Source organism: Chelon labrosus (genome assembly GCF_963514085.1).
Source record: "Chelon labrosus genome assembly, chromosome: 6".
In the NCBI taxonomy this organism is placed as follows: Eukaryota; Metazoa; Chordata; class Actinopteri; order Mugiliformes; family Mugilidae; genus Chelon; species Chelon labrosus.
In genome coordinates this window covers 26,531,288-26,545,724 of record NC_140342.1, presented here as the reverse complement: position 1 = coordinate 26,545,724, position 14,437 = coordinate 26,531,288, and the positions used below count along the sequence as shown (strand labels likewise).

Here is a 14,437-nt window from a genome sequence, read left to right as displayed (position 1 = left end):
TATTTTTATCAAGAAAAACTGGTGCACTGCACCTTTACAAAAGTAGCGCTGTCTCTTTAAGAAAGACGGTAGTGTTGAGTTGTTGAAGTTGTGCGTGGCTGTGGATGTGTGCCGCTGAACTGAGGGCATGTTGGAAATATAAAGTAAAAAAAAATAAAGATGAACGTTTGTCTTGCTGTTTGTTTTGGAGTTGCAACAGATACATGTTTTAGACTAACATCTAAAAAAAGTTTTCAGTGGCACGCGATCTACCCGCACTACCTTCGCGATCTACCGGTCGATCGCGATCGACGTCATGAGCCCCCCTGCCATAGATCATCTCGTCGTTTCTGACCACCAAGGCCCTTGCCGCTGCCACTAAGGTCCATCATTTAGTGTGACTGTGACGGCAGGCGTGTTGTGCAGAATGTGCACAGATGCTGGCGTGATGCCATGTGGTGGGCGTGACCAAACAAGGATAGGATGCAGCACCATTGCTGATACTGTTTAGCTTTTGACAGACAGAAATGTCATGTATTTTGAACGTCTGGCAGACCACCCACAACATATTGTCATGAAAAAAAGGGGCGTCAACGAAATCATTTCATCATCGTCATCTTTGACGAAAACAACACTGATGTCTGTTGAGTGTTCATTTAGTGTTTAACTAAAATACCTAAAACCCCAGTCCTAATTATACGCTGTGCTGAAGGCTTCGGTTTCTTGTGTTGGCCTGGCAGTAGAGAGGGTTCAGAGGAGCTGTCCAGTGCTGAAGTTACCTCTCCTTGTGTTAGCCTGGCAGTAGAGAGGGTTCAGAGGAGCTGTCCAGTGCTGAAGTGAGGGACTGTGGTTTGTCAGTGGCCTTGACCCAAGGAAAGTTGTCAAACTCTGACATTTTGAACAATCTCTCAGGTTGCTTGGCTCATCTTTCTGATGTATAGTGTTCTGATCTGGTAGAGTTCATTGAGTCTAGTAAATCCTTGTTTGCTGATACTCCTTCCCAGACTCATTTGCTAACACACGATATAAACGTGGGTGACTCCTGAGGAAGCTTCCTTTGTGACTCAAGTCATTTTTCCATCAATTGTCTACAGATAGATTATTTCACTTCTTCTTCACTATATCTTAATTCCAGTGGGTCAGACAATAAAAGGACACTCAGTTGACTGCACCTTTAAACAGCTTAAACATTTCCGGAAAGTGATGTCATGGCTTTAGAAGCTTCTGATTGGCTAGCTGACATCATTTGAGTCAACTGGAGGTGTATCTGTGGATGTATTTTAAGGCCTACCTTCAAAGGTTTGATTTAACATCAAGGGAAAATCAGAAGAAATCAACCAAGACCTCAGAAAACAAACTGTGGACCTGGACAAGTCTGGTTCAAGCTTGGGAGCAATTTCCAAATCCTGAAGGAACCACGTTGATCTGTACAAATAATACTACACATCATGGGACCAGGACACCATCATAGTGCTCAGGAAGGAGACACATCCTGTCTTCTAGAGATGAACGGACTTTGGTACGAGAAGTTCAGATCAGTCCCAGCAGCAAAGGACCATGTGAAGATACTGGAGGATACGTGTACAAAAATATCTGTATCCACAGTAAAACAAGTCCATCATCCACATCACCAGAAAGAAGACACTGCTACACAACACACAGAAAAATGTCACTGATAGATTTTTACAGAGCAGTGTTTCATATGTACAGGACACCAACGTTTTGTAGCAGAAATATAAAGTGTCTTATTCCTGTTAGCATCATCATCCACTCCAACAGCTCCATCTCCAAACACAGAACACTGACAGTCCTGTTTGTTCCCGCTCTAACACTGAATGTAGGATTCAGACTGGCTGGAGTGAAGCAGTGTGCTGTTTGAACCAGCAGAGGGCGGCAGAGGGACTGTTTGATTCTCTCCAGTAGAACATGGAGACAGCAGATTGGATTGAAGGAAACATTCATGTGATTGACATGACAGTGTTGACAGCAGCCAGAAGTGCAAAGATTAAAAGGAAAGAAAGTGTCCAAGTACAGTAAGTGATACTGATCATATCTGCTGAATATCATGAAAGTAGAGATAGAGAGAGATCCAGTCTGAAAAGAAGGAGGAATGAAATGATTCATGGATGAGGAGATTTTCATTTTCTTTCTTCTTTTCATTGATCAAACTCATCATTGGAGTTTTTCTTTGAATGCTAAAGCTGCAGATGTGAACAGCTCCAGTGGTAATGAAGAAGCAGCTGACACCATAATGACTCTGTTTGTCCAGAACTTGGTGGATGTTCTGCATCCAGAGCTCAGAGCTGTTTTTCTCAACCATTGTGTGTCATTTGTGTCTGGATGCCTTTGTACTTCCAGTAACTCAACACAGGATGTTAAAGTCGATCATTCAGCCACCTACTATTGCTCCTGCTCTGACATGTTTGATAAAGCCAGACCTGATCAGCTCTGATCATTTTGTTGCTGCCTGAGGCTGAAATGAAGAAGCAAAGAGAAGCAGCGTCATCCTGTGGTGAGTCACTGGAAGTACAAAGGCATCCAGACGGCTCGCTGGAGGTGAATTTCTCTTCAGCTGGAAAGTGGATGAGAGTAGTGTATCTAACAACTTTTTAGTCAATGGTTAATTTACAGATTCAGACATAAAAAGCTCCTCAAAATTAAACTTCAAATGAAAGATTCAATTATTTTGAGCATTTCCAAAGGTATTTCTCTTCCATATGTTATGTTCCAGGTGGAGGTATTTCAGGGCAGCAGTTAACGACTGAATCAGCAGAAAATAAACTGGTTTAAACTGGTTTCAGGATTAAATTTGGATTTACTACAGTAGACGCAGAAGTGGTCGACTTAAACTTTAAACATGAAACAAAAACAGTGTCAGAGTGAATACATTTAGTCATCAATTAAAATAAAAAATAATATATACCTTAAGTTAAATCATTTAGTTGATTTTTTATTTTTTTTTTGTCTTCATGGACTTTAGAGTTAATATTAATGCAGGTAATTGATGATATGATCCGAAGTGAGATTTAAAAATGTAGCGGAACAAAATGTTAACTCTCCTCCTCTGTCGGAACTTTATAGTGTTACACCAGGCGGAAGTGGTTTGTTTTTTAAACTCCGTTAGTAGTGTTGTTGTGTTTCTGTGTTTGTGGACTGAGCTGGAAGACGGTTGTGTCGTGTCGTCGTGTCCCAGATAAATATTAGAGCTGTTGAAGTCACAATGTCTTCAGCTGAGAGTTTGAGAGAGTTGATCATCGAGCGACTAACTGCTGCTGCTGAAGAAATATTCAGACTCTTTGAAAGAACTGTCGTCCAGTACGAGGAAGAGATCGATCGTCAGCGCAGACTGCTGGATATCACCTGGAAACCCGAGATAAAGTTACACAGAATAGGTGAGTAGAACTAGAATGGTCTAAATGAACTAACTAATGAATGGAAACACACAGTATGGAGAAGACACAGAGGAAAGACACTCAGCTACAAGACTGATAACATGCTAAGAGGCTAACTAGCACAGCTAACGCTACATGGATTTAAACTAGAACATATTTGCTCAGATGTGTTTTCCTGTCATCACATTAGTAACCTTTATGTTGTGTCTCTTTGTCCCTCCAGACCTCCCACAGCAACATGTCTGTACGGAGGAGGAGGTTCTCAGTGATCAGCAGCTCTGGAACCAGGAGAGGAACTCCAGTCTGGTCCAGGAGGAACCAGAACCTCTACAGATTAAAGAAGAACAGGAGGAACCAGAACCTCCACAGATGAAAGAGGAACAGGAGGAACCAGAACCTCCACAGATGAAGGAGGAACAGGAGGAACTCTGCAGCAGTCAGCAGGGAGAACATCTTGTTCTGAAGCAGGAGACTGATTCCTTGATGGAGACTCCTACTGATGAGGAAAGTGAGCACAGTGAACCAGAACCAAACAGTGACCAGCTCCTCTCTAACAACCCTCCTGTAGCTGAGAGCCCAGATCAGGAAGGAAGCAAACATGTAGACTCAGGATCAACTAGAAATGCAGAGCTGAATCCAAAGAAGAGACGTCACAGAGACACAAGACACACACAGGAGGAACTGAACGAATTAGAGGATGACAAGGACGAGATAAACACAAAGAAAACCACGAAATGGGCAGTTAAAACATTAAGAGACTTCCTGGCTGACAAAAACATGGACATCAACTTTGAAAGCTACACTGCCGCTACTCTCAACGACGTTTTGCGACTGTTTTATGCGTCTGTCCAGTCGACCAAGGAAGGAGGAGAATACAGTGTTGCCAGTTTGAGGAGTCTGAGAGCCGGTATTAACCGCCATTTAAGTGACGTCAACATCATTAGTGACGCTGTGTTCACGACCAGTAATGCGGTTTTTAAAGCGATGCTGAAGCGTTACAGAAAGAGTGGGAAGAACACCAGCTTCCACCGTCCTCGCATCACAGAGTCGGATCTTCAAAGAATCAGATGTTCATCTGCGCTGTCTCCCGATACGCCCCTCGGCCTCGTCAGAAAGGTGTGGTTTGACATCCAGCTGTGTTTTGCTCGGCCTGGCAGGGAGGGGAGCCGAGAGCTGACCATGACATCTTTCATCATCCAAAGAGACGAGCATGGCGTTGAATACCTCAGCTTAGCGCACAATCCTCACACAAAAAACCATAAAGATCCGAACGACTCACACAAGAAAAACCTACGAGGCTTCATGTTCGCCAGGCCCGGGGATCCTCTGTGTCCAGTAAAAAGTTTTAAAAAGTACATCTCCAAGTGTCCACCAGATGCAAAATCGTTTTATCTCCACCCGAAGCGCTCCATCACTGTGGCATCTGATGTGTGGTACTCCAGGGAGCCGATGGGTGTCCACTACCTGGGGAACATGCTGAAAAGAATCAGCGAGGAGGTCTGTACACGAGCTACATTCTCATAATAACGTAGCCGTGTAACCCCTCTTCTGTCCTCATTAATATAGCCTGTTTATTATTGTTTCTTTCAGGTGGGTCTGTCGCGGGTTTACACCAACCACAGCCTCCGGAGCACAGCTGTCGGTCGTCTCTCTGACGCCGGGCTGGAAACTCGCCAGATCGTGTAGGTGACGGGGCATCGTTGTGAGAGCAGCCTGCAGGCTTACTGGGCTCCGTCAGTACAGGACAGACGAGAATGGAGCAACACTTGTCATCTCCCAATGTCCCAAGCAGTGGTCGTAGTGAGACACAAACTTTAAATCTCTGTCCATCAAATGCCACGATGATGGACATGCCAATATCGCTATCAAATTTTACTATTAATGGAAATATAGCATTTAATTTAAATAGTGTGTTAATAGTTAAGTTACGTCTGGCATAGGTCTACTGCCATTGCCTGTGTTTCTGTCTTGCATATAGGCTACTTACTTGCTTTCCTTTCAACACACGTGATGATCAGAGTGAATGGTTGACAATATTTGCTGTAATAAAAACGATTTAGGAAACTATCTGTGGACTTTGATTCTTTGAAACAAAGTTTCGCTTCATCCTCTGGACGCACACAAGCGGTAAGTAGTGCACTGGCCTTCTGAAATGATACTTTGTATCGCGTAACGTAAATTTAAGCCATCATCTCAATTCCCATCGCTGATCAACTGCTGCAGCCGGGTCGCTGTGGCCACGTTGCTTCGCAACGCCTATATACGGGAGATATTAAATAGTGCGCTCGACTTGTAAAAACAAAAAAACCCAAACGATTTTAACTCTAAAACACATTAAAGTATTATTAATTGATTAAATATTTCTTTCGTAAGTGAACATGGTATAAGCGGGATAATGCACTTCGAGGTGTCCATTAACAGAAATGAATGGACACCTCGTCGGGCATTATCCCTTACCTAAATGTTTGGAACGTCACTAATATTTACAGAAATAAAGAAGAACTTTAGTTGTTCAGTCAGATTTCAACATGTTTTCAGAAATGATTGAGCTTTTCTTATGGAACAATGGCTGCAGGATGAATTCTCTACTAATGAGGAAAAAACTAACATGGAAAGGCTGAAGCAGCACAAACTGACTTTAAACACATTTTCAGCTTCTACAATAAAACAACTGAAGGAAAAGAAATGTTTCTTCTTACCTGTTACATACAGTTTAGTTCCAGAGCCAAAGATGTCGTAGCTGCTGCCACACAGTGAAAAAGACTAATACAAAAACCTGTGTGCTGTTGAGAGAGTCAGCTGAGGTGAAGGAGTCCAAATGAGGAAGTAGGATCATATTTCAGCTCCATGATGTGTTTCTCTAATGTTCACATCAACATGACTGTCTCTTCTTCTCTTTTCTTTTAGCCACACTAGCAGCATGGCTCTGATGTTAATGTCAGTGGTCGCTCAGTCCACTACTTTAGTCCTCATGGACTGGATCTGGACTAAACAACTGCATCATTTTATTTTGCTGTTTGATCAGTGAAGTGGTCACTAAGTCTCAGACTCCAACGCTCACAAGCATCGACTCAGGCCTGCACCGTTTTATTTGAATGGACATTCCTTTTATTTTTTGGTTTAGTGCAGAGTGAATGTGTGTTTAAGTTAAAACATTTTATTTTTATATTTCAAAAGCACCATATAAGGTGTATATCTTTTCTGTAAATATAATTTTGTACCTTTGTTTTATTTCCTGTGTATTTTTAATATTGCATTTAAAGTTCAGTGTGTGAGTCACTTGAGTTTACAGTTTGATAAGAGGAGAGGATTTAAAACAGATGCACTTCCAATATATTCTTAGTAGGATTTAGACTGAGTCAATATATTCTACTAAGTGGAGGCACCAACCAGTTCATTTATTTGTATTATTTCAGTAAAGGTAAAAGATGAAAAAGTTCTTGTTGATATGATGAACCACAACATTAAAAGAGCCCAGGGCCCCGCCCATAGTACTAGAACACCCAAACTATATTTAACTCCATTTATTAATAGCTACATGGGACAGGTGCTACACTGATGATTGTCTGACTGGCTCCATCATCAGATCAACATTTGAATTTGTCTGATACTTTGATTTATGACCAAATATCTGCTAAACTAACAACATTCTGACTTTCTATCTGTTTGGTTTCTCCTGCAACTTGTTCAGGTTCCTGATCATTTATTTCATTCCATCTGTATTTTTTTTTCCATCTCTGACAAAACAACAGACTCAGGTTCATGAAACAGTCAAAGCTACGTATCAGTCAGATTTTTTTTTTTTTTTTTTTTTTTTTTTTACTGTGTTCCTGTTTAGTAACAATTGTTAAACCGATCATTCACAAAATGATTCAACTAGCTCACTAAATGGTGAGCCTGTTGATAATGACATCATAGACAGAACTGAAGTCAAGCCTGCCATAAAGAAGGCCAAGCTGAAATAAAAAACAAAGTGGAGGTATCCTTTGTCCACCTGAACATCTGCTCTGCTTGGCAAGGCTTGAAGAACATGGCAGCTGTGAACTCTTTGTCATCCAGTCGTAGACTCATCCAGGTTGATGGCTGCAGCACAGCATCTCTTCCTAATGACATCAACTCATTTTTATCAGATTTGAGAAGGACAACAGCTCAGAACTACAGACTGTCATCTCCTCCCTCCATCGTGGTGACTCAACCTTTACCTTCATCAGGGAAGAGGTGGTCAGTGCCCTCAGAAGGACTAAATCCATTACTGCCACTGGACCTGACAACATCTGTGGGCGGACCCTAAGGCACTGAGCTGAGCAGCTGTTAAAGCTATTAAAAGCTACATCACCAGGATTCCTCTGATGGACCCACTCCAGTTTTCATACAGGGCTGGCAGGTGAGTGGATGAAGCCAAGATATTTATCCTGGAGACCATGCACAAACATCTGGAAACCCCCAACTCCATCAGCAGGCTCCTGTTAGCAGACTGTTCTTCTGCATTTAACACCATGCAGCCACGCATCCTTGCAGGAAAGTTAATAACTCGCTTCCATGTGGACCACCAGCTCACTCTGGATTACTGACTTTTTAACCAACTGTTTCTGAACAGAAACATTTTCTTGACTTTCTACCATTCCTTCATGGAGAGCGTACCCTCCTTCTCAGTCACCTGTTGGTTTCATTCCATCAGCCTGAAAAACTGGACACGTTTACACACCATCACAAAAGTCTGCTACAAAATCATTGGACATCCTGTTAGAGCTCTGTCTGCTCTCTGTGAACAACAAACTACTCAAACTGCTCACAGGATACTACCAGATCCCTCACACATTCTTCTCTCAGTGTTTCAGTGGCTCCCATCAGGTCACAGTCTGCATTTTCCAGGTTGTAGAACACAAAGGAGGAGAAACACCTTTGTCTCCACAGCAGTCCAGCTCCTGAACTCTGACCCCTCCTTGCTCCAGCATCATAATGATGCTCTGTCCTTCAATAGACAGTTTTCCTCTCCAAACCTAGACTGCATGTAGCACTTCAGCACTGAGCACTTTGTGACTGTTGTTTGCATTTTGCACATGTTGTGTTTTACTTATTTTTTATGTCCTGTGTGTTTTGTCCATGTTGTTTCTCTCTCTGTGCCTTTTAATAGCCCATCATGGATAAAAAAAAGTGTTTTGAATAGAACTGAATTGAATTGAATGGTTGAGGATTGATGAAGAAAGAGATGAAATTAAACAAAGATGAAAATGTTTGAAACCATGATCTGATAGAAAAGGAACCAACCCAAAGATTCATGTGTTCATACATGAACTCTGAGGAATATGTCTGTTTGACCTCAGAGTGAATGTTACAGGATTTAAACTGTTACGTTCCAGACAGGGGCAGTGTGTTTCTCTATTGGTTCGGCCCATGTCATCCAATCTTGCTGTGTACTTTCCCCTGCTCTTGACTCGCTGCTGCTCGCTGGTTGCTCTAACTCCTCAAAGACGGTAGTAGAGAGGAGTTCAGAGGAGCTGTCCAGTGCGAGACTGTGGTTTGTCAGTGGCCTTGACCCAAGGAAAGTGCTAATACATGATATAAACGTGGGTGACTCGCAGCCAACAAAACAGCATCTATATCGACTTAATCCTGACAAACGTCGTCATCTTAATCAGCAGGTGGAGTACATGTCAATTCACCATGAAGTATAGTAATACTAAAAATAATGTTCATTTTAATAATGTTAATGATACCAATTTATTCATGTTGATTTGGACAGTTATTAAGTTATTACAATCACATAAAAACCGCTCGTTTCAAGCCATTTAAAATGCAGTACCGCAGTTCCAGACTATGGCCACGAGATGGCAGTAAACATCCGTATTTCAAATAACTTCTGTCAACAACTTACTTCCCAACTGTGGACTCAAAACTTTTATATTTAAAACTCTGGTGACACAGAGAACTATAAAATCAACTCTTAGAATAACTCCTCTTGGTCTGTGTCACCTCTAAAGTTGGAAAGTAGAAAAATTCGATGAAATCAAAAACACATAGAAACATCAAATGATAGAAGCTCAGAAACAAAGAGAAGACTCCAGTTGACAGGGAGCAGTCTTTTCAGTACTAATGATGATACACCACAAAGAACTTCATAGATCATCCAGAGTACTTCATTTTCATATCCTGTAAAAGTTTAGTTCTTTGCTTCTGGAAGATTCACCACATATCCACTGCACAGTTTACCAGCCTCAAACTGAATGTGCAGTCTGACACTGGTCAAAACCAGATTTCATAAACCAACCTCACACAGTCTGACATGCAGTAAAGTCACTGATACATTGTCAGTTTCTCTACATGGTACTACAGTCTCTGGAAGAGTTGTTTTGTTAGCCATGTTCTTTCAGTTCTCACCATTAAAACACAGTCTGGTTGTCTTATCTTCTCCTTGTCCTGTGGCTCCTGCACAACCTTTAGGTTAACGAACAAAGGTGGTCGTAAAGTGGTCCTCTCCAAATCCTGTTGTAAACTCAAGTGTCAGTTAGATGGTCGTCCCAGGCAGAGGGAGATGTCTCCTTCCATCTGTTTAATGTCCAGATTGGATATTTTTATGCTTAAAGTGAGCAGCTTGTTTTTGCAGAATGTGTGTCTGAAAAAAACTACTTTATTTTAACTCATTTGAATTAGAGCAGATGTCTGCTACAACGTTTACCCCCTACTAATTCTGACATGTTTTTCAAGCTCAGCTTCCCAGAGAATTTTTTCCCACAGATGTTTCGGGACAACAGTTTCTCACCTGTGAATCCTCATGTGCCTAGTTACAGTAGTGCTGTGAGTGAAGGTTTTACCACATGTGTCACAACGATATGGCTTCTCACCTGTGTGAGTCCTCATGTGCCTCGTTAAATTACCATTTTCAGTGAAGGTTTTACCACATGTGTCACAACAATATGGCTTCTCACCTGTGTGAGTCCTCATGTGCTTCGTTAAACTACCATTTTCAGTGAAGGTTTTACCACATGTGTCACAACCGTACGGCTTCTCACCTGTGTGAGTCCTCATGTGTTTAATCAAATGACTATTTTGACTGAAACATTTCCCACATGTCTTGGAAGATAACGGCTTCTTGCCTGGGTGGGTTTTCATATGATTTGCAATTGCTGACCAGTTAATAAATCTTTTCCCACATATTTTACAAAGGTAGAGTCTCTCACCTGCTTGAGTCTTCAAGTGTCTGGTTAATTTACTACGTTGCCTGAAGACTTTACCACATGTGTCAGTATCACACTGACTCTCTGACATGGGAGAGTTGTCCACATTGTTACTGTGTCTTGTGTCTCTGTGACGTCTCTTCTTTGGATTCAGCTCTGCATTTCTAGTTGATCCTGAGTCTACATGTTTGCTTCCTTCCTGATCTGGGCTCTCAGCTCCAGGAGGGTTGTTAGAGAGGAGCTGGTCACTGTTTGGTTCTGGTTCACTGTGCTCACTTTCCTCATCAGTAGGAGTCTCCATCAAGGAATCAGTCTCCTGCTTCAGAACAAGATGTTCTCCCTGCTGACTGCTGCAGAGTTCCCCCTGTTCTTCTTTCATCTGTGGAGGTTCTGGTTCCTCCTGGTTCCAGAGCTGCTGGTCACTGAGAACCTCCTCCTCCGTACAGACATGTTGCTGTGGGAGGTCTGGAGGGACAAAGAGACACAACATAAAGGTTACTAATGTGATGACAGGAAAACACATCTGAGCAAATATGTTCTAGTTTAAATCCATGTAGCGTTAGCTGTGCTAGTTAGCCTCTTAGCATGTTATCAGTCTTGTAGCTGAGTGTCTTTCCTCTGTGTCTTCTCCATACTGTGTGTTTCCATTCATTAGTTAGTTCATTTAGACCATTCTAGTTCTACTCACCTATTCTGTGTAACTTTATCTCGGGTTTCCAGGTGATATCCAGCAGTCTGCGCTGACGATCGATCTCTTCCTCGTACTGGACGACAGTTCTTTCAAAGAGTCTGAATATTTCTTCAGCAGCAGCAGTTAGTCGCTCGATGATCAACTCTCTCAAACTCTCAGCTGAAGACATTGTTACTTCAACAGCTCTAATATTTATCTGGGACACGACGACACGACACAACCGTCTTCCAGCTCAGTCCACAAACACAGAAACACAACAACACTACTAACGGAGTTTAAAAAACAAACCACTTCTCCTTCTTCTTCTTCTTTTTTTATGGCGGTTGGCAACCAGCTTTTGGTGCATTACCGCCACCATCTGGACTGGAGTGTGGATCAAAAGGTCAACCTACACTTTCTTAAATTCTTTTTAATAACCCAGTTACCTTCAAAAAAGAAAACAAAAAATGAAAACAAATTCCACCAGATTCTCTCTGCAGTATATCATGTAAATTTAATGTCATCTGGTTTTCACTAAGTTGCGAAATCAATCTTTGTCTGGCTTGATGGTATTTAGGACAATACATAATTACATGCTCTATGGTCTCTTGACTATTGCAATATTCACACATTCCATCAACATGTTTTTTCATTATAAATAATGTTCTATAATCCTGTATGTCCTAGCCTCATTCTAGATACCACATCTTCTTCCTGCTTACTTCTGCACACATTCCTGCTCCCCCCCACCTTTCCTTGAATGCTATACAGGTGTCTCCCAGACTGTTCATTATCCCATAAAAATTGCCATTTTCCATTTATTTTCGATTTAATTATGCTCTTGACTTCAGCTTTGCTGTATTTAATATATACCTCTATATCAGACTTTCCTGCTGCTTTCTTCACACATTTATCTGCTAGTTCATTACCTCCTACACCTATATGAGCAGGTAACCATATAAATGTAGTACTACTACCAGCCTTAAGCAGATTGTTAGCTAGTTGGATTATTTCATACACTATATCTTGTCTAGATTCAGAGTGGAAAAACAAACCACTTCCGCCTGGTGTAACACTATAAAGTTCCGACAGAGGAGGACAGTTAACATTTTGTTCCGCTACAATTTTAAATCTCACTTCGGATCATATCATCAATTACTTGCAGGAATTATTAACTCAAAAGTCCATGAAGACAAAACAAAAATCAACTAAATGATTTAACTTAAGGTATATATTATTTTTTATTTTAATTGATGACTAAATGTATTCACTCTGACACTGTTTTTGTTTCATATTTAAGTCGACCACTTCTGCGTCTACTGTAGTAAATCCAAATTTAATCCTGAAACCAGTTTAAACCAGTTTATTTCTGCTGATTCAGTCGTTAACTGCTGCCCTGAAATACCTCCACCTGGAACATAACATATGGAAGAGAAATACCTTTGGAAATGCTCAAAATAATTGAATCTTTCAGTTGAAGTTTAATTTTTAGGAGTTTTTCATGTCTAAATCTGTAAATTAACCATTGACTAAAAAGCTGTTAGATGCATTTTCACAATGGACAATATATATCATTTACCAGTGACCTGCCAGTGTTTTCTGTGCGTTTAGAGTTTTTAGAGTCACATGAAGTTTTTCCAGCACAGTAATAAAAGTCCACAAGTATTATCAGCTCCATGTAGTCACCTGTCTCTGTTCCTGACGTCTGAATGTGACATGATGAGACTTTTGATGCTGATCAACCAAAGCTTCAGCAGCATTTTACTGATGGAGCCACTTTCAACTTCTTTATCTACAGTTTGATAGTTAAGTCCAGTAGTTCCCAGTCTAGCTATCAGCTCCATCTGAAGTGTCAGCACATAAATGGGAGGGGTGGTGAGATGATTGATGGAAGAGGAAAGAGAAAAAATCAAGCTGTGATACACAGAGTGGGCTGCAGCTTATTGTCTCTTCCACATGCAGCCTCCTGCTCTCCTCCACTTTCCAGCTGAAGAGAAAATCACCTCCAGCGAGCCGTCTGGATGCCTTTGTACTTCCAGTGACTCACCACAGGATGACGCTGCTTCTCTTTGCTTCTTCATTTCAGCCGCAGGCAGCAACAAAATGATCAGAGCTGATCAACTCTGGATTTATCAAACATGTCAGAGCAGGAAATCTCTTCTAACTGACCAAAATCTCTCAGAGTCACTGAGCTTTGATTCTACTTTTAGGAGTTGAAGTCAAACATTTGATCTTCTGCTTTCATTTGTCAAATTCCTCCTGTATGTTAATCATTTCTTTTCATTTGAAATAATTCTACTGTGTTTGTGGGAACATGAATGTTTTTTAGTCTTTCTGCATCATGTGACCCAGATTTTTTTCATCTGCTGTCAGATTGAAATCAAGACCATGAAAGCACACAGCAGCTTCATCTGAGCTGTCAATCAGCAGCAGCAGTCTCATCTGTGGGCTGCAGGGGCTGATGGGAGCTTTGAGGACCTGCTAGAAACCACGTGGCCTCGTCTGATCTCACAGCTCGTCCTTGTTGGGCCTCAGCTGCATCAGAGCTCCACTTCTCCCCAGGTTCACCAGAGGATACACCACTGCACAAAATGCTTTTCCTCCCAGCTGCTGCTCTGTGCTGTCTGTGTTCAGGTGAGTGTTTCCAACAAACTCCACCTTTAACAAACACTGTCTCACTAACCTTCATCTATCTGTCTGTGTCTCTACAGCGCTGGTTGCCATGGCAGCAGAGCTGACCCAGGACCAGTTAACATTGACCAGAAGAGTTGGTCAAACAGTCTCCTTCAGATGTGGACGAACAGACCAGTGTAGTAGTGTCGTATACTGGTACCAGAAGAAAGAAACAGAAACATTCAGAGAGATTCTTTATATTGCTAGTCGTGGTTACATAGGTTTAGGTTACAATCATCCTCAGAAACATGATTTTCTCTGCTGTGAATACACAGAATGGCTGGGAGTTGGAGATAAAGAATGTTAAAGTCGATCATTCAGCCACCTACTACTGCTCCTGTTGGTACCCACAGTGAGAAATGATGCGAGCAGCCTGAACAAAAACCAACAGATGAACAGATGTCAAACAGTGTTTGTGACAGGAAGAGAGCAGTAAACCACAGCCCAGGTTCACATATTTCACCTCCATCTCAGACAGAGTCCCAAACATACTGAGCTGAGGGAGATTCTTCTAATATTGTATAGTTCTCCCTCGTGGTTGTTCACGG

At 41.6% G+C, this 14,437-nt stretch overlaps 2 protein-coding genes across 2 annotated transcripts; one reads left to right on the top strand and one right to left on the bottom strand.

Annotated features, from left to right (window-relative positions):
* Positions 1-3,963: 3,963 nt before the first annotated feature.
* LOC311489468 (zinc finger MYM-type protein 3-like) lies at positions 3,964-5,957 on the top strand. Its single transcript, XM_084546559.1, has 2 exons — positions 3,964-4,868; positions 4,962-5,957. The coding sequence occupies exons 1-2, from the start codon at positions 4,149-4,151 to the stop codon at positions 5,055-5,057; spliced, it is 816 nt and encodes a 271-aa protein (XP_084402685.1). The 5' UTR covers positions 3,964-4,148; the 3' UTR covers positions 5,058-5,957.
* Positions 5,958-9,276: 3,319 nt separating this feature from the next.
* On the bottom strand, positions 9,277-11,460 carry LOC311488925 (uncharacterized protein; the record flags this gene model as incomplete). The annotated part of the gene is made up of 3 exons (XM_084545793.1): positions 11,245-11,460; positions 10,895-11,012; positions 9,277-9,284 (listed from the first exon to the last, which is right to left on the bottom strand). The coding sequence occupies exons 1-3, from the start codon at positions 11,404-11,406 to the stop codon at positions 9,277-9,279; spliced, it is 288 nt and encodes a 95-aa protein (XP_084401919.1). The 5' UTR covers positions 11,407-11,460.
* Between the last annotated feature and the right edge of the window lie 2,977 nt (positions 11,461-14,437).